The sequence below is a fragment of the Ambystoma mexicanum genome, chromosome 1q, assembly GCF_040938575.1.
Source record: "Ambystoma mexicanum isolate Mex_15411 chromosome 1q, UKY_AmexF1_1, whole genome shotgun sequence".
Taxonomy (NCBI): domain Eukaryota; kingdom Metazoa; phylum Chordata; class Amphibia; order Caudata; family Ambystomatidae; genus Ambystoma; species Ambystoma mexicanum.
In genome coordinates, this window is record NC_090922.1 from 1,523,587,482 (window position 1) to 1,523,611,323 (window position 23,842).

At 45.1% G+C, this 23,842-nt stretch overlaps 1 protein-coding gene across 8 annotated transcripts in view; it reads right to left on the reverse strand.

Annotated features, from left to right (window-relative positions):
- SZT2 (SZT2 subunit of KICSTOR complex) overlaps nt 1-23,842 on the reverse strand; it is a 2,035,845-nt gene that overhangs the window by 1,743,040 nt on the left and 268,963 nt on the right. For all 8 annotated transcript variants that reach the window (XM_069642429.1, XM_069642432.1, XM_069642427.1 and 5 more), the window contains exon 13: nt 12,140-12,292. In XM_069642429.1, the coding sequence (XP_069498530.1) occupies nt 12,140-12,292 (153 nt within the window). The remainder of the gene's footprint in view (nt 1-12,139; nt 12,293-23,842) is intronic.

The following is a 23,842-nucleotide window of genomic DNA, read 5'->3' on the forward strand; positions in this document are numbered from 1 at the left end:
TTTGCTGTCTTGTCTCCAATCATGAGTGTGACTAAGGCTACAGGCGATACTTTGGGAGGCCCACCAGCTAACCTGGTGGTTCTCAGAGGAGCACCTACATAGTCCTCTGGCTTGAGCAGGGTCCTGTCCACCACTGTCATGCTTGCCCCAGTGTCTCTCAAACCAGTAGAAGGGTGGCCATTCAAGAGGACACTTCTCAAAAACCTACGGGTGTTCTGTGGGATAGTCGCCAGTACTTCTGCATACTGGTCCCAGGCCCCAAGGGACACTAAGGAAATCTCTACCGGAGCACCAAATGTGATCCCGGTAGGGGAGCGGAGGACAGTGGCCTCCACCTCAGACACGGGGTAAGGGTAGGTCAGGCTGACAGCCTGTACTCCAAGTGCCTTACCTTTACACTTGGAGTCACCCCTTCTGTGATCCAGAGCCCCACAGTCCCAACAAGCGCCAGGAGTGCGGGGTACGGTACTGGAACCACTGGGAGCCTGCTTTGCAGCAGGTGGACCACTACTCTTATTCCCACCCACAGATGACTTATCTCCACTAGATTTTTGGGTCTTGGGAGAGGAAGGTTTAGGTTTACCCGACTGTGACTGCTTGTGGGACTCCTCAGCTTTCTGAGAGGCCCCCTTTTCCTTGTCCTTCCCACTGGAGTCCTTAGGGGACACCCAGTGGCAGACCCACTTGTCAGCCAACCTAGCCAGCTTAAAGGGGTCCAAAATGTTCGGGTCAGCCACATACTGACGCAGCTCTGGTGAACAGGCTTCAGATAAATGCTCAAAAAACAAGAGCTGGGACAATTCAACAAAAGTCTTAACCTTGTATCCATCGATCCACCCCATCATGTTCATGTGCGCAGCACACACCCAGTCAACCCAAGACACATTCTCTCTTTTCTTAAAATCCCTGAACCTTCTAAGGTATTGGGTAGGTGTCTTGCCAAACTTGGCAATCAAAGCAGACTTCATACACTCATACTGACCCCTTTCTTCCACACTCAGCTTCAGAATACAGTCATATCCAGTTTGAGGCACTCTGCTTAACAAACACTTAGCCCAATCTCTTTTATCAACATCATGAATCGCACAAGCCATTTCAAACGCTTCAATCCATTGGAGGATATCTGAACCCTCCACAAATACACCAACCAAATCTTTCATAAACTTGGTGGCTGGGGACCTGACACTCTCACTGGTTTTAGCTGAAGTCTCCACTCTAGCTTTCTCTAGCTGGATTCTCTGACATTCAGTGTCCTGGCTCTTGAGTTCAAGGTCCTTATTTCTGAGTTCAAGATCCCTATTCATGAGCTCTACTTGTTGAGCCAACTCCTCTTTCTTAAGTTCAGCATCTATTTCCAACTTGCGGTATTCAAAGGCCAATTTCATCCTTAATAACTCAAGCTTCAAGGAATTGCTGGGGTTTGGAACAGAGGCAGCAGGAATGGCGGCATTCCCAGAAACAGATTCAGCAGAAACCCCAGGGGCAGAGTCCTCATTGGTTGCATTCCCCCCCTCATCAAGAGTTTCACCATCAGTCTGTTAGTCCACCAGGGCAGCTATCAGCTCAGCCCTAGACTTATCCACAAAGTCTAACTCCCTGGCTTCACAAGCACTCTGGAGAGCCTCCAAGCTCATCCGAGTCAATTTGCCATTTGCAATAGACTCCATTGTTTGTAATGCAGTTATCTTGTACACAACTAAAGCTTAATTTAATAAAGTGCAGATATTTTGTAAGTGGCACGGTTATACACTGATTCTTAAAACCATAAGCATCCCACTGCTGCCACCAGTGTAAAGGACCGGTAGGGGGTGTCTGTACTTCTGCTCTCTATATGGTAGAAGAGAGGCACAGAATACCCCAGCCAAGATTCTCTATTACGGTAGCAATGAACGAGCAATCAAGGCCTAGCTTCTCAGGAGGTGATGCAGGCTGGTTCTTAAGTACAGTGTAGTCCCCAAGCCCCCACAAAGGAATGTCCACACACTGTATTGGTTAGAACACAGTCTTTATATAATCAATATTCAAGGTTATTTACACTTATCATAATAACTCACTTTGTACTTAGGAAAATCAACAATGGCAAATATATACAATTCTAAAGTGGTACCACCCTTTGTATTAGATCTCATTAAAGTGCATCAACAATACTGTAACAATGTCACACAGATCAATAGAGTGAAACCAGCAACAGAGAGAGGAGAGAAAATAAGATGGTTGAGCAATAGGCAGAATACTGGCCCCTACCACTAGACACAGTTCTGTGTGGAGATCCCCCCCACCTGGGCAACCTGTAAAATAAAGATATAGCACAAGCCCAGTCCATATATTGTTCTGCAAGTCTTATTCCCTCCTATAATGTTTTTACCCCCCCCAATGTACCTGGTGGAGTCGAGTTCTTCGAAGAGGCGTCGACAGATCCTTCTTGAGCGACCCCCTTTCAAGCGGGAGTCACGGATCGTCGAGAGGCGTCGAGAAGCGTCGAGGAACTCGGCGTTCGGCGGCGGGGAATCGACGGCCCTTCTTGAATGCCTTCCCTTTCAAGCGGGAGACACGGGGCGTCGAACGTCCGTCGACAAACAGGGTAGAACGGCGTCGATGAGGCGGCAGCTGCGTCCGCGCGGTGCTCGTCGGCGTATCGGCGTCCTGCAAGGCAGAGGCGTGCGGGGCACCTCGGTGACAATAGTTCTGGACCGCAAAGATTGTGGAGACGGAGGCCCAGCAAGGGCGTCGAGTCGTTCGAGTCTTTGTGGTCTTCGGGTGGCGGGAAACCCACCGGCAGGTTTCTCCTCGGCGCGTTGGTCGTCCTCGACTTTCTCCGGCAGGATAAAGCGGTCGACGGTGCGGACGAGGGAGTCCTTCGATTCGAATGTTCTTAGGCAAAGGAGCAGGCGGCACGGCGTCAAGTAGTTCCCACGGCTGGGCAACACAACTTCGACGGGCCTCCAGCGGTTACACAAACCTGCGAACCCTGGTCGACGGCAATGGACTTCGACGGCGGCGATGTCCGGATGCTTCACTTCGATCTCCTTGGCGGTCCCGTCTCGGGTCGGCAGCCTTTCGAGGGTCTGTCTTCCAGGGCGCTTCGGCGAAGATGGAGCGGTGCTCGATGGTCCCTTGGAGCACGGGAAGAGGGCGCCTTACCAGGTCCTCTCTCGGGTCAGTCTTCGACGATTTCGGCAGCCTTCGGATCGGTCGAAGCAAATGCAACAGCAAGTCTTCTTCTTCCAGCTGGACGTCGAGCATCAGCAGTTCCAGTTACTCTTAGAGTGGAGACTCAACTCCAGAACGCTTCTGAACGCTTCTGAACAACTACCAGTGGTGAGAGGTCCCCAGATATACTATTCTGTCTCTCACCCACACTGCTGGCACACACTCAGCAGCCAATCATACAGAGGGGCATTCATGCAGTCAGTCAGCCAATCAGGCACACAGTGCATTCAGGCCACACTCCTCCCTTTCAGACACTCACAACAAGGAATGTGGATTGGGACAAGTACCCAGCCATTCAACACTACACACTGCATTCAGGCCAGTTTCGGGCAGGGCTGTCTCAGTCTTTGTCTCTCATGCCAGAAACCAGACAACCACAACAAGGAGTGTATATTGGTCACACACTCCATTCACCCAGGTCCCACCCACAGGAGGTACCCACAACATACAGTCACTGGGAAGGCTCCAGTCAGTCTAGCTGGGCCTTCACAACAACACCATATATGGAACTTCCACCCAACAGCCAGTCAGGGGGAAGGGACAGAGTCAGGGCTTCCCAGGACTTTGGGAAAACAAGGTAACAGGCAATAGAAAGCAAGAGGCCACAGGGGCCATCTTGTTTCCTATCAGGGATCAACTGATGCCAATGGCAGGGCCTGGGTATCCCAAAATGGAGGACACCCAGAGCACCTGTCAAATTCAGCATGGAGCTGCCACCAGCCCATACCCTGCTCTGTGGGCCACCCACAGGTGCCCAAAAACATACACTAGGGGCACAGGTTTGTACCCCTACCCATGGGTGCCATAAGGGTATCCCATGGGTCTGTTCACCAAACCAAAAGAGAGAGCTGCACTGCCAGGAGTCCCACATGGACTCCTGGGCAGAAAACACGACAGAACACACGATAAAAAGCAGTAAAGGACAAGGATTCAGAGGCCCTGTCCCTCTGATGCATTTCCAGCATCACACATTCCCTCTTGAGATAAGCCTGGCTGCTCAGCTCCGCTACCAAAAACTGTGTAGTACAGACTTATACCAAAAGTTGGTTTTGTTTACACCTGCAGTCATAGTTGTGTGTAGTGGTCCCAAAGAGTACTGCATACAAACTCTGCCTAACACTTGGTCACTGGATACCGGCAGAGCTCATCCAAAACTGTTGCTCTTCCTTAAAGGGATGCTGCGGTCTCCAGTGTTGCATGGCCAGGTTACAAGCTACTTAACATACTGCTGCCTCTGCAGGAATACATTGTAGGTCTTGTTTAGCATAATTTTCTGTTATAAACATTTATACAAAAACACACCTTCCCGCCATACTCTCAACACTCCACTCAATATTCTTATATTTCATCTGCCCCAGTAATTCTCCCAAAAAAATCGGTGTTCCTATAGTAATCTGTAGGTTGTGCACTGAATCTTTTTCAGTCTCTATTGGCTTGTGATGGGCAGAGTACAGCTGCTGAGTTACCTCGCGTGCTATGCCAGCTTGCCTGTAGAACAAGTTACTTTCTTACCTGGTAACGTTCTTTCGATGGGATGTTCCGACGACATATTCCACATCTATGACAGGTAAGCAGCACAGCTGTGGTGATTACCTGTCATAGATGTGGAATACGTCGGAGGAGCCAATCCCTTCGAAGTATATTCTTAGCACAGGCTGCATTCACTGTGTGCTTTGAGCAAAGCTAACAACAATTTAACAGTTTTACAAATATATCCATCTAAATAGTTATGTGCACCTTATATTTAAATCCTAACTAATTTAAATCCTAACTATCTTTATTAACTATCTCCCCTGCACTCTTGTAGTGCTTAGAAAACAGTTAACAGAAGTATTGCCTAATTCTAAAGCGCTTGGGAAATTTGGGAATGAAGAAAAGCACTAGGCTCGTTCCCAACAAGTTGTTACACTAAGTAGTTGCTTTGCTTTTGTTCAACTAAAAACCTTCACAAGACTAAGCTCCACCAGCAATTGTAACATGCCAAATATGCATAATTTCAGTCAGGAAGCCCTGATCATTTTAACAGTAGATCAACTGAAGAAAATGTGTAAAATCAGGAATCTCCCTGTTAAATGAATGAAAAATGAATTGGTTACAAGATTGTTGAATCATCAACGTCTGGGTAGTAGGTCTGTCAAGCTTACTAACCTAGGAAAGGTGAAAAATGATAATGAGGATGATAATTCAGAGTCTAACTATAATGTCTTAGAGTCGGAGGAGGGAGAGGAGTGCCATCAAGGAAGTCTCTCTATGCCCCACCCTGCCCTTTTGCCTCAGCCTTAATCCACTGGGACCCCACAAGTTCCAGCACTGAGTCCAGAATATGTGTCTCTTGAGAAAATGAGACTTGCATTGGAATTTAAAAGGTTACAAGCCCAAGTTGAAGCCAAAAATCAGGACATCAAACTCAGGGAATTGGAAATGCATCATGCTCTTGAAATGAAAAGATTGTCTCTCAAAAATGTTTCCCTCCCTGAGTCCTCTAGGTCCTCCAGTCCCAAGAGGCCTCGCCTGCCCAAAGAAGCAGCAAGTATGTATGTTGTGAAACTTGATATTTATGATTGGTTGGGTGCTTTTGAATACAATCAAGGGATTCAGGGTCTCACAGGCAATCAGTTGATTGCTTGGCTTTTATCTAGGCTCCTCCAGGTTGCAACTGATGCTGTAATGGAGGTGGAGGAACTTGAAAGATTGGAGTATGAAAATGTGAAGCTGGCTCTGATAGCCCGATTTGGAAAACTCCTTCCCAGTACCTTAAGAGGTTTGGGACCCTCAAAAAGACTGATGTTACCCCTTGGGCTACCTAGGTGTGTGAATGTTTGAAAAACGTAGATGGTTGGGTTAAGGGTTACAGAGTGAACACCTTTTAAGGATTGACAAATCAATTTGTGTTGGAATCTATTTTTTGATGCCTGCTCTCCTGAGCTGAGACAGCATTTGGCGAACTCAAAAGAGATTGATCCCAAGAAGCTAACAAAGGCTGCTGACTTGTGGGTTGCCAATAGGGCTACTCGCAAGGATTCTGGGGCCACTCATAAAAAGGATTAGGGGAAGCAGCACAACAAAGATGACAAAGATAATTCTAAATCTTCCCATCCAAAAGAGGGCCACAAACAGAAGAGTAAGCCATTTGGGAAACCAGGTCTGTCTAGTGAGACCTCTGGTGCTAGACCAGAGGGAGGTCAGAAGAAGCACCCATTTGTGAAAACATTTGGAAAATGTTATGCTTGTGGGTCAACGGACCATGTGAAAGGGGATCCCAGTTGCAAGGGTAAACCTTCAGGGGTCCACACTGCCTTCTCATCCTTCATCCCTCAGGGATAAGTTCATATGGCAACTGGAAACGTTCATCTATTGGCTGTGGACCCCATTGGAGTCTCAGCCAGTGTTTCTTTAGTGTCCCTGGGTCTGTGTGAACAGCAGAATGTAGATGTGTATAACTCTATTCCAGGTAACACAAAAGAATATTACAAGGACAGTGTACTTGTGAATGGACAGGAAACCCCTGCCATTAGAGACACTGGGGCCAGCATTACAGTGGCGGATAAAACCTTTTTCAAACCCGAGGATGTTGTTAAGGCATCCAAAGGCCCCACTTAGCTTGCTGGAGGCCCTGTCCAGATGGTTCCAATACTACCAGCTCTCATCCAGTGCAACAATGACTAAGAATTCCTGTCAATGTACAAAATGAGGTGCCTGGGAGAAACCTTTTGGGGAATGTCTTAAAAGCTCTAGGAGTTGTATCAAGCACCCCCAGGCCTCCCAGTAAGAGGAAGCAGGAGCAGACTAGACTGGCCAGAGAGCAAAGTTTGAATGACTCTGAATGGGAAGTTACAGAAGTACCTATAACTCCCAGTCCACAGGAAGAATACCCTTCTGATTCCAGGACAAGAACAGAGACAAAGAGGAAACCCAAGGTCTCAGGAAGAAAGAACGGTATCACCCCTGTGCCCAATATAAGGACATCCCTGAGAGGCCAGTCCAAGGTCACAGCTGTGACCCCCTCCACCAGCTGAGGCTGAGTGTGAGGACCAACCAGAAGATGGTGAACCAGCTATTGGTGAAACAGAGCTGGAAGAAGCCCTTCACCTTATGGAGATCTGGATCCTAAAGACCATCCTGAGCTGCAGACATTGCTTGCAGAAGGTGGCACCTACAGGGCAGACTTCAGCAGATGTCAAAGAGAGTTTCCTACTCTTGAAGGACTTCGCCAATAGGCAGCTTCCCAGCTGGATGGGCAAGAGCCGGGGAAGCACAGGTTGTACTGGGAGAATGGCCTCCTTTACAGTGAACCTATTTAGTCTACCCCAGGAGACTACAGAAGACTTGTAGTGCCCCAGGAGGTGAGACCTCAGTTTCTACAGTTGGCCCATGAGATTCCTTTAGCTGGTCACTTAAGTTTTAAGAAGACCAAGCAAAGGATTTCTCTGCATTTCTACTGGCCTAAGATGGGGTCTGATGTAGATAAATTCTGTAAAAGCTGTCACACTTGTCAGACATCTGGCAAGAGTTGAGCCAAGAACGTGGCACCCTCGGTGCCTCTCCCAGTGGTGGGAGCTCCTTTTGAGAGAGTGGGGGATTGACGTTGTTGTTCCCTTAGACCCTCCCACATCTTCAGGCAACCAATTTATAGACCATGCTACCAGGTATCCTGAAGCCATACCTTTGAGGACTGTTATTGGTCAGGCAGTGGCTAAGGCCCTCCTTGGTATTTTTATCAGGGTAGGTTTTCCTAAGGAGGTTACCTCTGACAGTGGGACCAATTTTATGTCCAACTACATGCAGACCATGTGGAAAAACTTGAGTAACCTACACGTTCTAAACAACCTACCATCCCCAGACCAATGGGTTGGTAGAGAGGTTTAATAGAACTATGAAGAGCATGATAGGTGCTTTAAAAAAAACCCTTAGAAGAAAGTGGGACCTTCTACTGCCAGGACTTCTTTGCTTATAGAGAAGTCCCTCAAGAAGGGGTTGGCTTCAGCCCCATTTAGCTCAGCCCCTTTGAGCTCCTCTATGGTCATCCGGTTAGCGTCCATTGGCCCTAATCAAGGAAGGGTTGGAAAGTGCTCCTTCCCACAAGCCAGTGAGAGTCACTGACTATGTGTTAGGTCTCTGAAGGAGAATGACACACATGATGACAGAAGCTTCAGATAACTTGAAAGCAGGTCAGGCTCTGGTTAAACATTGACATGACGAGAAGGCCAACATGGTTGAGTTTACTCAAGACCAGCTAGTTCTAGTTATGGTACCTACAAGGCAGAGGGCCTTACAGGACAAATGGATTGGACCCTTCAAGGTTGTGGGCAAACTTGGAGAGGTCAATTATTTGGTGGACTCAGGCAATCCTAAGGAGGCCCCCAGGGTCTTTCACACCAACCACCTAAAGGCCTAGGTCTCTAGGCCAGAACTGGGAGCTTTACTTCTAGCCTCTGATCAAGAGGAGGAGGAGAGCGAGCCTCTACCTGACCTCATGGGACAACCTTTAGATGGAAAGTTAGGAGTTAATCTCTCTTCTGATCTGACTCTGCAACAACAGGAAGAGTGCAATGTTCTTTTGAATCAGTTTGCCTCCCTGTTTTCAATGACACCAGACTTGACCCCTTGGGGCCTGCATGAGATACTCACCGGTGACTGTTAAAAGCAGGGGTTATAAAATGTCAGACTATGTAAGAACCCACATAAAGGAAGCGGTCAAGAAGATGCTTGATCTTGGGGTAATAGAGCCATCTACAAGTAAATGGGCTAGTGCAGTTGGGCTAGTTCCAAAGGCAGGATCCAAGGAGTTGAGTTTCTGTGTGGATTATAGAGCCCTTAATGCCGTCACCACGACTGATGCCCATCCTTTACCTAGGACAGATGAGCTGCTGGACAGACTTGGTTCAGCCAAGTTCCTTGGTACATTTGACCTAATCTCAGGCTATTGGCAAATAGCTCCGACAGACAATGCCAAGGAGAAAACTGCATTTTCAACCCCCAGCAGGCATCTACCAGTTTAAGGTAATGCCTTTTGGATTAACGAATGCACCTGCTAAATTCCAAAGGATGGTGAATCACGTTCAGACTGGGATGGAGGACTTCTGCATGGCATACTTGGAGGACATTGCATTGTTCAGCCCTACTTGGAAAGAATATCCTGACCACCTAGGATATGTTTTGCAGGCTCTTGAGCAGGCCCATCTGACCATAAAGGCAAGCAAATGTCAAGTTGGTTATAGTAAAGTGGTCTACCTTGGACATGAGGTAGGAGTAGGTATAATAAGGCCATTACCTAGAAACGTACAAGCTGTACAAGACTGGGCCCACCCTGTAGAAAGTTACCCTTTCTACAACTTTCTACTACTACTCAGACCCAAGTGAGAGCCTTTCTAGGCCTCACAGGATACTGTAGGAACTTCATAGAGAACTATGGGACCATAGCTTCTCCCTTAAATAATCTCCTCACCCAAATTCCCCAAGAATGTCAGGTGGAATGAAGAGTGCACTATTTGAAGGACTTAAGAAAGCCCTTTTTCAAGCTCCAGTCTTAAGAGCTCCTGACTACAACCAATCCTTTAGTGTACAAACTGATGCTTCAAATAAAGGAATAGATGCAGTTCTGAGCAAGCTGAATGAGAAAGGCAGGGAACACCCCATCTGCTTCATCAGTAGGAAACTGAAGGAGACAAGGTTGGCACCCATAGAACTTGACTGTTTTGCCATTGTGTGGTCTTTGAAGATGTTTAGACCATACTTGTATGGATCTACTTTTGTAATTCAAATAGACCACCAACCCTTGAGATGGTTAATGCAGATGAAGGGAGAAAATCCTAAATTGTTAACATGGCCTATCAGCCTTCAGGGGTTTGCTTTTACCATAGAACACAAGTCAGGGTGTAATCACAAAAATGCTAATGATCTCTCCAGAAAGTATGACCGACTGGAGTAAGGAGATTCTTCCAGGGGTGGATTAAATCTTCCTGTCCCTTAGTCTGGGGAAGAGGGGGGCGATTGTTAGGGAGAATTCTCAGAAATGTGCACATTTCTCTCTACCTTAGAGACCCCCAGCACTTTTACTGGACCCTAGGACCTTTGAATTTTAACTGGAGAGAGTGAGATGATTTTTTCCCACACTCTCGTGTAATTTTGTGTGTTTTATTTTGGTTATGGAGTCAAACTCCTGTTGGGACGAAGCTAGTGCTTTTATTCATTCCCAAGCACTTTAGAATTACACAAGACTTCTGTTAACTGTTTTCTAAAGCACTACAAGAGTACAGGGGGGAGGAGGGTCACTAAATGAAGACAGTGTTTAAATATGAGGTGCAAATAACTATTTAGTTGAATGAATCTGTAATAAATGTTAAAGTGTAGTTTAAAATCTGAAAGCACAGTAAAGAGTCATGTGCCAAAAGGAATGCAGCCGGTGCTCAAAATAGACTACAGGCACTGCCTTAGGGTTCGTAGAGAGCACGAGGTAACTCTGCAGCTGGTCCCTGTCCATCAAAAGCCAATGGAAACTTAAAGATTTAATGCACAACATACAGAGTACTATGGAAACAAGGTGTTTTAGGAGAATTACTGGACCAGATAAAACGAAAGAATATTGAGTAAAGTGCTGAGAGTATGGCGGGAAGGCGTGTTTATATACAACTGTTTATAATATAGAAATTTATGCCAAACAGGAGTTACAATGTATTTTTGCCCATGCAGCAGTATGCCAAGTAGGTTTGTCCTACATGGGAACCAGGTCATGCAAGAAGGAAGGCTGCAGCATCCCTTTTAGGGAAGAACAGTAGTTTTGGATGACCTATGCGAGTATCCAGTAACCAAGTCAAAAAGTATACAAGGCACCTGCTTGCCATCAGTCTGCAGGAGCCAGCCACATTTGTAACTTTCCTAGACCCAGCACACACTATCTTACCATAGTGTCCTTGAGGGGTTACTTAGTATCCCCTTTGTCTAGTTTCTCATGTAACAATTTTAGATTACCCTTTCTACAATTAATGGCTGGTGGCAGTGGTTTACTTTTTGCAACAATTCTGTGTTTTCACAGCGGGCTGTGTTCGCATCTGCAGTAAGGCACCCATAGGTACCCATTCTGTCAAAATGGCCCAAGTCTTCTTTTTTCGTCATTTCTTGCTGGAAAGGTCCTTCTTGCGATGTACTCTGCACGCCAAACCAGGTTTGGTCCCTTTGTACATTTTGTCTTTAGCAGGATTCACGAGTGAAGCCTGCCTCTGGCTCCAGCATGTCTGGCAGGGGCAGGAAGTGAGGGAGGTGCCCAAAACACCCTATGCTTAATCCCCTTGGTTACAGGAATGCACCCAAAGATGATTGGCCTGCTGGCTGTCCGGCAAGGATAGCCACCCTGCTTTGTGATTGATAGCTAGGCAGGAATGATTGGGAGATACCTGGATCAAAGGGGAGACTTTTTGGCTTGGAAGGTAGAGTCTACCACTGGACGAAGGAATACGAAGAAGAACTTGGAAAAGGCCTCCTTTTGGGCCAGTTCTCCCTGTGATCTATAGAGTGCTGGGGACAGGACATCATCCTAAACATCTGCGTGAAAGGACATGCCAACAAGTGCAGCACTATTCCTACCCCTCCCCTCTGAAAATCCATCCTGGTGCAACACCCTTCCCACCACCAACAATCCATCTAAGTGCAATTCAGTTCCCACCCCCAAAATCCATTTGCTGTTTATCCTTTGCTTTTTTTTGCATCCTCACCACCTTTTGCAGTTGCATTTTGAGCTTGGTGCAGCCAACTCAAAGTTACCCAATGGTGCTTCATAGAGCTTCCAGTATACCTCTGCTACAAAATGCCAAGCTAATGTAATGCACAATTTCAGGTAGTGTCTGTGTCTAGATCCACACACAGTTTTAAACCTAACTAGTGTTCAAAGACTGTAAGGGAAGTACTATCATTTTCACAAAGGTTTTCTTTTTACCTGAATATTAGTTTGACGTACGAATATCCTTCCACCAGCACAAAGCTGCTCCAGTCACGGAGCAGTGAGGTGAGCGCTGAATGAGAGATGCGGCACTGAATGGTGCTGCAACGCCCATTATTGCCGGGCGTGTGGAGGTGCTTTGGCACTGGCCTGTGGAACAGAAAACCAAAAAACATTGTTCAGAAAGTTGCAAATATTGGTGGATGTCAACATGTCGGATAGGGATCACTGAGGAATGTATCGGTTAAACAGCAAAATGCTCTTTAAAGGTTCCCCTACTTTAAACCTTACCAGAGGCGACAATGCAATGGGAGCGTTGTGGCGGGAGCCTAGTCGTCATATTATAGTATGCTGAAGCCAAGGGGTGGGCCCAGTGGCTGACTTTGTATAATGGAGTGCGTGAGTGGAGTATGTGGATTTGTTTCCGTTGGGCAATATTTGGAGCAGTACCCTTTGGGTGCATTACAACAACCGTGTCCTCCTGGCAAAATCTCAGGAGGCTAGCTCAGGGGCAATGTGCTCGCCTTCGAAGCAAGACGACACAGAGCAACACAGGTTTGAACCCTGGGTCCGCGCTTAAAAACCTCTGGGTATTAAGCGCGTTATAAACAGCCTATCGTAGCATATCAATAGGGAACCAACCTTTGGTATAAGTCTGAACTACACAGATTTTAGTGTGGCTGAGCAGCCAGGCTCATCTCAAGAGGGGTCAATGTGAGCAGTAGGGGAGTTGCACAGAGATCGACAGTGACAAGTATCCAAATAAACACTTGTACTCAAGGTTTCTTGATTAAACAATTATTAATTTAACAGTCACTTTGAATAGGCCTTCTTCAGAAGGGTCAATTCATCAGTAACACACAAATACACTCCAAAATACACACCCTTAGTGGGTCAAAGAAAAGAGTTATAGAATAACACAAGAGATCACACAATTACTCTGAAACAGGTAAGTACTTTTGAACCCCTAATGCGAAGCAGATTTAACACTTTTCAGGGAGGAAAGGTAAAACACAACGTCGGAGGAAAAGAAGAGTCATTCCAGGATCCATGCCAGCCAAAGTCAATTGGGCAAAGGTCTAGGTGAGCTGAAGCACTTCTTGTAGGTAAGTAAAAGTCTTGCACAATGTTTTAGAAGTCTTTGTACAAAAAGTAGAATCAATGTAGGACCACAAGCTGGGAGGCTTGTGAGAAGTAGAAGGTGAACGCAATCTACAGAAGCAACCAAGACAAGTCTCGACTGAGATCAAGTTAGGCTACATCAACAAGAGGCAAGTTCTCTTAGACTGTGCAGTACCCTTGGTTAGAAGAAATGGTTCCAGCTGGCTTCTGTTCCTGTGTGGCTCTGCAGAACATTTTGTTCCTGTGTCTCAGTCCGGGGGATCTACCTTCAGCACGGGTCAGTCTTAAAAGTGATGCACAGGGTTTGGTGTTCCTCTCCCTGGCACTTCGGTTCCAGCAGCAGCAGCAGTGGAAGTACAGCCAGCTCCGAGTGGATGTCCAAACGAGTTCACTTTAGAGTTGATTGGTCCCGCCAACTCAAGGGCAGAAGTCGTCCTTGCAGGGCTTCTCTAGTCGAAACGAATTAGGAGCTTCAGCACAGCAGCAGGGCTTCACCGGGCAAACCAATGGTCCAGGAGTTGCAGCAGGCGTCTCTTCCAAGTTCTTCTTCCGATTCCTTCGTCTAGTGGACCACTCTGCCTTTCAAGTCGAAAAGCCTCGCCTTTTATGCAGGACATGAAAATTCATGTGCAATTTATTAAGGAAAGCAGAATTTCCTTAATACGGTTGCGCACCGCTAGTTTATCAGAAGGAATTATCCTATGGATTCAGAATTGTACAGGTAATTGTTTTATTTCGGATCCTTTCAGAGCCACTTACCCCTGTATTTTATCAACTACTGAATGCTGAGGCAGGAGTCAGACTGATATTTTAATTAACTCCCTTTCAGGTATCTGAACCTAAAGATTAAGGTCGAGTCAATACACAAGTCTACTTTACATAAGGCACGCCGCACTAATTTTATCACCATTTCTTGGGGGAACTCGATATAATTCTCTGGAGTCCCTGAATCAAGTGAGATGGTGAGTGTCATTTTCCATACCGGTAAGCACCAGTCTCCAAGCATTATTATGTATTGTATCAAGCTTATTTTTTCATATTAGTGACATGTATGACATCTCTCTTTTGTATCTGCAGAATTCAGCATCTAACAACTAGTACAACTAAGAGGATTGATTATATATGAGACATCACTTTTCACGGTTTGGCCTAAGCAGGTTTCCAATGAGGCTACGATTTTTGACAAGTGACTAAACTGCAAAATACATGGTAAGGGCAGTTTGACCTGCATAATTAGCTTATAAACTCTCAGTATTGAGGAATTTTGCATTAAGTGGTTCATTAATTAATGGCATTATTTCTTAGAGTTGAATGCAAGACAGAATTGGTGAGTACCGACTGCATGTCTAATCTAATAGGACATGCATGTGGCATTGTGGGCACAGCATGTTCAAGATAAAACGAGGACACGTGTACTTGCCTGCACTCTTATCTGCCATTAGGTGCTTTGGGTACATCAGTAGTCACTATTTGTTATGAAGTGCTCACTAATAACAATTCTCAGGCACGCTTGAAGCTGGCATATTACACTTATATTACTTTTAGATGATGCTATATAAACAGCTCCTTATCGACCAACACTCTATCCACTCCTATGCTTCCAAAGATGTCAAGTCCTGATGAGAGTTCGGAACTATTCTGTGAACTACGTTACTCACCAGCCACCTTATAGTTTTACAACACCTCAAACTTGAAACATTAAATACAGTGTTAAGCCCTAACATGAGCCATATATTGAATAATAGCTCATCACTAATTTCGATGCTTTGAGCACTGTATAAACAAATGTTAATAACTGGTTTTATGTCATACCTCTGTATATTAGACACTGCGGTCAAGCTTTTAAACATAAATGTAATTGTCTAAATATTTGCACTTTTTCTATTTTTCCTAGAATAAATTTGTTTTTACTCTATTCTTTGTGCCCCACTGGTGTAATCTAATTATGTTACACTAGATCCCAGAACTGTCATCAACCTCAAGGCTATAAGGGAGAGGTAGCCTTTGACTCAATCTTTGGTCTTTTCGATATTACACTTGCAGAAGATGTAATAATTGCATTGGAATGTATCAATTATTTTAAAGATGAATAGCACATGGGTACTTTGGTGCTATCTAATGATTCAAACATGATTGGTTTATGATGTTTAGATGCAACAGATCCAATTTCACATTAACTGGTTCTTTTCAAATCTATTTTCGCTTCTGTACTCATCACCTCTGCCATGAACTGCTAATCTGTTATGTACAATGTCCTATTTATTTTGTGTGCCATGTGACATTCATGACTTATTTGGGTGTTTGTCACAAAACATTGTTTTGTATGTAAATATGAACGAATATCATGAAGAGCCTTGAGAACGACCCATTGTTCGAAACACGTGTCGGCTGTGGAAATTCCAATTTCCTTAATAAATTGCTCATGAAAAAGAGTTGAACGGATACTTAAATTAATTGACTTTTTAGACTTGTAGAATTACATCAATTCTGGGGTCAATGTACAGATAGACAATGTATCTCAGGTTCTATTGTGTGGTACAGACCTATACTAACAGGTGGGTTACCTAATACCAAGCAGATAAGTCTTGTGTAGTCTCACACAGTCGATTCTTAACCAACACTTGAAATTACATCATATAACATTTAACCCCTATGTTATTACCTGAAGTGACTGATAGATGTAAAAAATGCACAAAACCTTACATTTCATAAAACACCAAACCAGTATTAAAACAGACAGAATATGTTTTGAGATACCAACCACATCTTTACTAGGGTGCTGTCTTGATAAGCCATGGCGGAGGGGCGGGGAGGGGCATGTTATGACAGGGGTAGAACCAAACTAGATCAAGGACACTGCCCTGCATAAGCCACTACAACCCCTTATAGCAATTTACTGGCATCATATATCAATTATAGCTGTACATGTCCGATTTAGTAAACATATGGCAAGTAAAGTCCCACATTCCCAGCTGCCGCCATCATACAGTATGCCAACTGTAGCCTCTATTTGAGGACGCTGCCATTGTAGGTCTGTTACAGCCTTACAGCCTAGGTGCAGTGCAATATGTGCGTTACAGCTAAATAAATCCAGTTGCTTCTATCATATGCCAAGTGCATCCTTACATACCCAGTAAATCCACCCATTATCCGTAAACGTCTCATACACGTGGCAAAGGATGAAGTCAGAAGAATAGTCAACTGAGAGTGCCACAGCTTTTATTAAGTAACTGAGAAACCTTTATTTCTTCTTTTTTTTTTTATCGCAAACGCATTCATCATAATGTCATTCCTGAAGCCCGCCAAAGACGAATTAACAAAGAGACCAAACCTGGAACGACCGTCCCGCAAAGAAATGGCAAAGAAAGAAGACCGGGCCCTGTTTTAACAAAGGAGGCTCAGACGCCATCTTGAAAAACATGGCTCCCGCGATTTAATGTTACCGGAGCTACGAATAGTTTGCGGTCAGGAAAAATCATGGTAGTTTGTTGTAAAACCACTGCCACCAGCCATTCTGAGAGGAAAGGGTAGCATTTGACTGCTACACGAGTGTCTAGATACAGGGGATACTAGGTAACCCCTCCAGCACTCTATTGTAAAATAGGGTGTGCTGGGTCCAGGAATTTAAAAGACTAGTAAAATCAATTTCACTTTACTTACTCTGGGAAACAGTAGTTTATCCCAGAGAAGGTAGTTAAACCTTGGGAAAGCCTGAAAGGCTTCCCCATGTCACTGCACTGAGGTTGCGGTGCGACACTATTGAAAAAGATGATGCCTATGGAGTTGGTTAGGCTCCATAACCAATGAAAACACAGAGATAAAATACAAATAAAAATACATGATAAGAGTGGGGAAAAAGGGTCACAACACTCTCCAGGTAAAAAAAATCAAGTCCCCAAAACCAAAATCCAGCAAAGTTGCTGGAGGTCTCTAAGGTGAAGGGAATTAGCACATTTTTGAGAATTCTCCCTAACAAGAGGCAATATCCATCAATAACATTTTAAACCAAAACTTCATCATAAACAAACTCAAAGGGAGTCCATGACTCCTCAACACTTCATCAGAAGAACAAAGATGCTGACCCTATTAGGGAGACGTATCATGTTTATGCTCCATCCCCTCTCCTAGTGAGACTCAGAGCACTTTTTGCTGGACTTCTGGACCTTTTTCTGAAATCCTGAATGAATGGAGCCTTTTTCCACTCATTCATTCTTGTCGGCTGTCTTTTGGAACTCTTTTCTTTGTGTTTTACCTATCATATGGAGTCCATATTACTACATAACTCTTAAAGGCATCTGTAGTTTATTTGCAGCAGACAGCTCCTTATGGGCAGTGTTGCTGGGGACCCTTACACCCCTCCTTTGAGATTCTTTTCTCTATCCTACAGTAACTACAGTTCCTAAGGATAAATACTTTGTATCTCTCCCAAAACTGTATAGTCAAGAGATTGGCGCACACACCACATTCAGTGGAGTGCCAAAGGGATACCTAGTATCCCCCTTCTCTCTGCTCTTGTGGCGTTTTAGTCACATACAATCACCTAGTTATGGCTGGTGGCAGTGGACATGTTCTACCAACTATTGTATATTTTTGTATACCGCATGTGCACAATAGGGGCACCCAAGTACCAACTTGGGGCTTCCCTTCTTTTTGCACCATTACTAGTGTGGTTGTTCTTTGTTAGCCCTCCTTGTACCATTCTGGATGGGGGAGGCGTGTGTGTGTGTTGCCTTCGGCGGAACCCTTGGGTGTCCCCGCCTAGGCGCCAGAGTGTCTGGGCAAGCAGGAAGTGGGAGAAAAGATTCTGCCCCCCCAATCGTTTGTCTGCCAGAGTGCCTGAAGAGAACCAGCTCCCACTGGGAGTCCGACTGGTCCTGACTGGACAGCCAAACGTCCCTTTCTGTAAATTGCTGCAGAAGATTTCAAAGTTGTGTGTACTGGAACTGTATAAAATGCAAGCCTCCTGAAGTAAAAAGCAAGTTGACCACTGGAAGCTGAAGTAACTATTAGGGAGAATTCTCTGTTTAGGCTGAATTTCCTAACCTTGTGAGTCCCCCAGCAGCTTTGCTGGATTTCTGGAGTTTGTTTTTTTCTCCTGCCAAGAGTGAGACTCTTTCTCCCACTCTTGGACATGATTTGTGGTGTTCCTTTGAATGTTAATGTGTTTCATGGGCTATGGGGTCTTTTACTCCATAGGGTCTCATATGTTTTTTTCTCTGTGTGTTACACCGCACCCTCCGTGCAGTAACACCGGGGTGTCATAGTGACCCCCCACCATAGACTCCATACCCTGGGACTGACTACTGTCTCCCAGGGCATGTAAAGTCACCATTGGCTTTACTAGTCCCAAATTACTAACAGAACCAGTACAAGCCATCATATTGTGAACGTACTGGTAGAGGCAATTCGATTGCCTCCAAAAGTGGTGCCACTCTGTCTGGGTACCACAGGGGGTGTGGGAGGGGGTTTTGGCACCCTGGACTGAGTTACCTTGGTAACTCAAGTCGCACTCTTGTGTGATTGGCCCAAGTGGTGAGCCGGCCGGCTCACCACTTTGCATGTTTGATTGACAGCTAGGCTGAGTGAATGGGAGTGTGCTGCATAAAAGCAGGGCTTTTGGGACTGGAACTTCAGAAGTCGCTACAGGACCTGAAAATCCGACGAGGGAGAAGCTGAGCCGGCCTGCTATGACGACACGACCGGTGGAGCCCTGCTGAACCGACTCACCACTTCCCAACGACAGAGGAGATCTCCCGGCTGGAGTCTTCTTCCCCTAACTGGTGGGCACAACCAGTTTACCTTCCTTTCTCGCATCCCAGGACGTCTTGTGGTCGAATTGCCCGTGCCAAGCAGCCAGGCAACCGGATAGCCACTTACCACTGGACCGCAAATAAAAGGACTGCTCCTTTTAAGCGAGAACTCCGCGGCTGGTTTCTTCCCTGGCAGTGCAACAGACTCCTGCTTTCCTCCCCGATGAGATCCTCTCTTCCTCCGGACGAAGCAACGACTTGCACCCGCTGCCAGGAACAACTGCCCCCACTGCAGCGTTCTCACCATTATAAAGGTACCGTATCCGCCAGGCCTCTCTTTCTAAAGATTGCTACAAGGTAACAATAATCCCTTAACTTTCTGGACTGGGCTGGCCGCCTTGACCATCTTACTGGTCCCTTTCTTTTTGGTCCAACTCTTTCTGAACTTATTGCAAGACTTTTGGCCACTTTGAACCATGTGACCTTGGACAAATTTCGACCGGAGCCTCTTAAAGTGGGTCCGGCCTTGTTAAATTTGACTTTACGGTTTTAACCTGCCTTCTTCTCCTATTGTGTTCTTCGAAAGTGTTGGGATCTGTTGCTATCTTTGCTCTGGCTTTCTCTCCCTTTTAAACCGATTGATTGGAGTGCCATCTTCGTTAAGCGCTCACCGCTGTCTTAAAGCAAGTGTTGCTTTACTTAAGACTTGTCTAATCGTTGAAGGGAGTGTATATCTTTTAGTGACCGTGTTTTTGAACTGCTTGATATTAGTGCCAGTGTGTTTTACTAGATGTGTTTTTAAATAAATAATTATATCTCTTTTACACCAAGCTCTGGTCCGTGTTTGCTTGTTCTACTGTGTTCTTTTGACCTATTGTGAATACTCTGTATACTGCCTAACTCTTCTTGAGAGAAGTCCGACTGCTCAGCCACAGCTACCAGGTAAATCTGGGTGGTACAGACTGCTACCAATTGGGTTTACTGCCAACCACCTGTAGTCTTACATCTTTTGTAGTGGTCCCAGAGGGAACGGCGCAGGTTTCTGCCTAACAGTAACCGAAGAAGACTAGCATGGACGCCTGTAGACCCCTTTGCAACAACAGGAAGCAGCCACTGCGGTCCTGACCGTTTTCTGTGAGACAGAGGATCTCCGAAGAGGACGACTCCTTCCCTTTGACTGGTAGGAACAACCAGTCCCAAGATGAACTTTGATTTGAGCCATCTCCCGAGGTCCTGTGAGTTTCCAGAGTTGCGGAACACCAATACCAGGAGACTGGCTGCCCATTTCAAGTGCATCATCGTGGAAAGGCTGAATCCATCCAAGTCTTTACTGAGCCCTCAAGGACACTCCAGAGACCCAATTCAACTCGCCCATGACCCCCCTCATCGGAGTGCAGGACTACAGGAAGTGAAACAGTTTGACCAGGTGAATGGGGTCCTTTGTTGGTGCTGCAAAAAAGGCGTCAAAACCACAGAGTGACCAAAGAAATTAATGAAAGCTGCGCCAGAGGTCCTCCCTTGAGACTGCTTCTGAGAGATCCTGTCCATTGTCCTGCCTATTCGTCATCAGACCAAGGAACCCGGAGGTCAGGCCCAGATCTGCAACATCACAGAGAATCCAACAGAAGTGTTTTCTTCAACCCTAAGGTACTGTCGGGGGAAAAAGGTATTGCTTACCTTATTCCAGAAAGTCGCACCAAAGCGTTGAATTGCCCATAGAGGTGTCCAGGGCAACCCCCCTCTAACGTCAGACTCAAGCCGCTGACCGTGTCCATTTAGCAAGTGTTTTCTCAAGGTCTCCAACGTTGGTTAATTCTTCTTGTATCTTCTTTCGTAGATACTAGAAAGTATACACATGAACTTTTAACTTCTGCTGCTTTACAAGACTTTAACCCTCTCCGAACAGACTTTTAGCTAGGGTAGCGTTTTGGACTTTAAAAGAATTGCAGGGAAACTGTCTCCACAACTGAATCTCTGTTTGGATAAAACTAGCCAAATGTTTTCCTTAAAAAAAAAATCACTATCTAGTGTGTGTATGCTGACTAAATGCAATTGCTGTATTACTTCATGGGTGGCGTGTTATTACCGATAGTACTGTCAAACTCCTGTAACAATTGTATGCGTTCAGCAACTACCAACTAAGAAGTGACCCATTGAAAGTATTGAAAAGTATACCTGTATATAACTATGTATGTTGGCTTATCGTACTAAGTATTTAAAAGTGGCTCCTGTGTAAATAAAATTAATCTATATTTTAATATAAATGTATGTGTAAGTGTTTCTTTGAGGTGCATTACTGACTGGGTTCGGTGTCACATCTTCCTCTTAAGATATGCTGGACTGCTCTGCAACACTACCAAGGTCTCAGAGTACTCAGAGTTGTGGGGTATCTACAAAGCACTGGGATAGCTTAATAAAGTCTTAGCTCCATGTGGGACCACTGCTGTCCTCACCCTGCTTTCTGTGCAACAGGGGTTTCGAAGAGGACTCATTTCCCTTTGGCCGGCGGGAATCCTGCAGTCCAAAGGTGTACTTTGAATTGAGCCATCTCACGAGGTCCTTCAGAGTTTCTAGAGCTGTGGAACCCCAAAACCAGGAGACCAGCTACCCATTTCGAGTGCATCGTCGTAGAAAGAACAAATCTGTCCAAATCTTTGCTGACCCCGTAAGGACACTCCAGAGATCCGCTCCAACTCACCCAGACCCAGTCAGCGTGTGGGACTGCAGGAAGCGAAGAAGATTGACTGGGTGACCCGTGTCCTTTGTTGGTGCTGCAGAAAAAGCGAAAACCACAGAGTGAACCAAGGAGTTGCTGAAAGTCGTGCCTCAGGTCCTCCCTCGAGACTGCTGTTGAGAGACCCCGTCCATTGTCCTGCCTTCAGTCATCAGACCAAGGAATCCGGAGGTCAGGTCGAGAGCTGCAACATCGCAGAGCATCCAGCACTAACATTTTCTTCTAACCTACTAGGTACTGTGGGGGGGGGGAAGGGATTGCCTGCCTGAATCCACAAAGACACTTGAGAGCTTTGGAGTGCACCGCTAGGTGTACAGGGTCACACCCTCTTACCTACGACTCAAGCTGCTGCTTGTGTCCCTTCATCGAGTCCTTTACAAGGTCTCCCTTGTTAGTTGTTAACTTGCTGCTTCTATAACACTAGAGACTGGAAGAGATTGGCAGGAACTCTTCGTATTCTCCTGCTTGTAAAAGACTGAGCCATCTCCGAACTGCTTTTAGCTAGGGTTACGTTTTGGGACTTAAAGACTTAATGGGCGAAGAAACCCTCTCTCGGACCTGAAACAGACTAATGTTACACTAACCATTTTGATCCCTTTATGTGACTTTACTATATGTGTTTTCAGAGTAAATGTATTACCGTATGAACTGTTAGAATCCGCAGCTGCGCGTATTAACCGATAAAACGATAACTTTGTCTTTTTACTTTCCAACGTTGCTACAAATGTAACCGCGAACAAACACAAAAGTGAAAGTGCCCTTTGGAGTGTAAATGTCTAAAGTTTATAAAGTGATTGTGGTGTATATATAATAAATACATAATTTTATATAAATTATAAGTGTGAGAGTTTCTTTGGTGTGCATGTCTAACTAAGGTTCAGTGTACTGACCACCTACAGTTTACATCTTGCTCTTAAAATAAGCCTGACTGCTCTGCCACTCTACCAAGGTCCTGAGCTAGTACAGACTGATACTAAGAGTTGTGGATCTACAAACCACTGGGATAGCTTACTAAAGTCTTACTACCAGTAGGACATTAGGAAAACTCCCCTAACACTACACAATTGATTAAACGTATTGTGTCACAGTTGCATAGCTTTGCAAGTTTAAAACTCACCTCTGACACGTGCCAGCCTGCACTTTCCAAGTTCATATTTTCAGCAGGGATGAATCAGCCCTTTATCCTTCTTGGGTTAATAAATTAAGTGCCATTACATTTCATATTAATAACGGCTATTTTTACAGTGCTTAGAAGCAGGAGGAATCAGACATTTAGTGCTATAAATAAAAATATGATATAATACCAACTATTTCACGGGGATATGGGGGAATCTAGGCAAAAGTAACATCAAAACATGGGAGTTCTTTTGCACAAAATGATAGACCTCAGAAAAATGTAAAAAATCAAGTTGACTCTAAATAAGACGCTCTGGGTCTGAGGCATCCCGTCCACATGGCCAAAAGGGACAAAACACAAATATTCAGAATATAGCACATTAGAGAAAGCAAAAATTCAGAGGGATTTAAAAAAGAAAAAGGAGAGGCGAGGGCTCCAAGAAGGTGCTTTATTATTTTGTCCACACTGCTTGTGCATCCTTGCAACAGGGGTAGCAGAGGCAGAGGTCGCAGGGGAGGAACCAGAGGTTGCAGCTGCACCACTGGTGACCCACAAATGACGTCCATGATGTCAACTGTCCAAGTGAGATCTGCCTACATTTAACAAAGAAAGATCCACCGCAATGTGTTCTTCCATTGAGACTACCCCTGGTCAGTCTCCGTCTCTGAAACAGCAACATTTTTAGAAAAAATGTGGAAATACTTGAGCCAATAAGATCTTAAAAATATATTTTTTAGGGGATATGTATTTATAAAAAGCAAATAGTTCTTATTATTCAGAACCTATTGTATAAACACATACACGTTGAAATGTCTTCTTCAAAGTTCAAATTTAATAATTTTGAGTATAATTGCCTCCTATTGGTAATGAACCCTTCGTGAATATCCAATTGTTTGATTGAATTTGCTTATTCATGATCATTAGCATTATAATAATCCACATCTTAATTTCATAGTTACTTCCATGTGTCGAGGTTT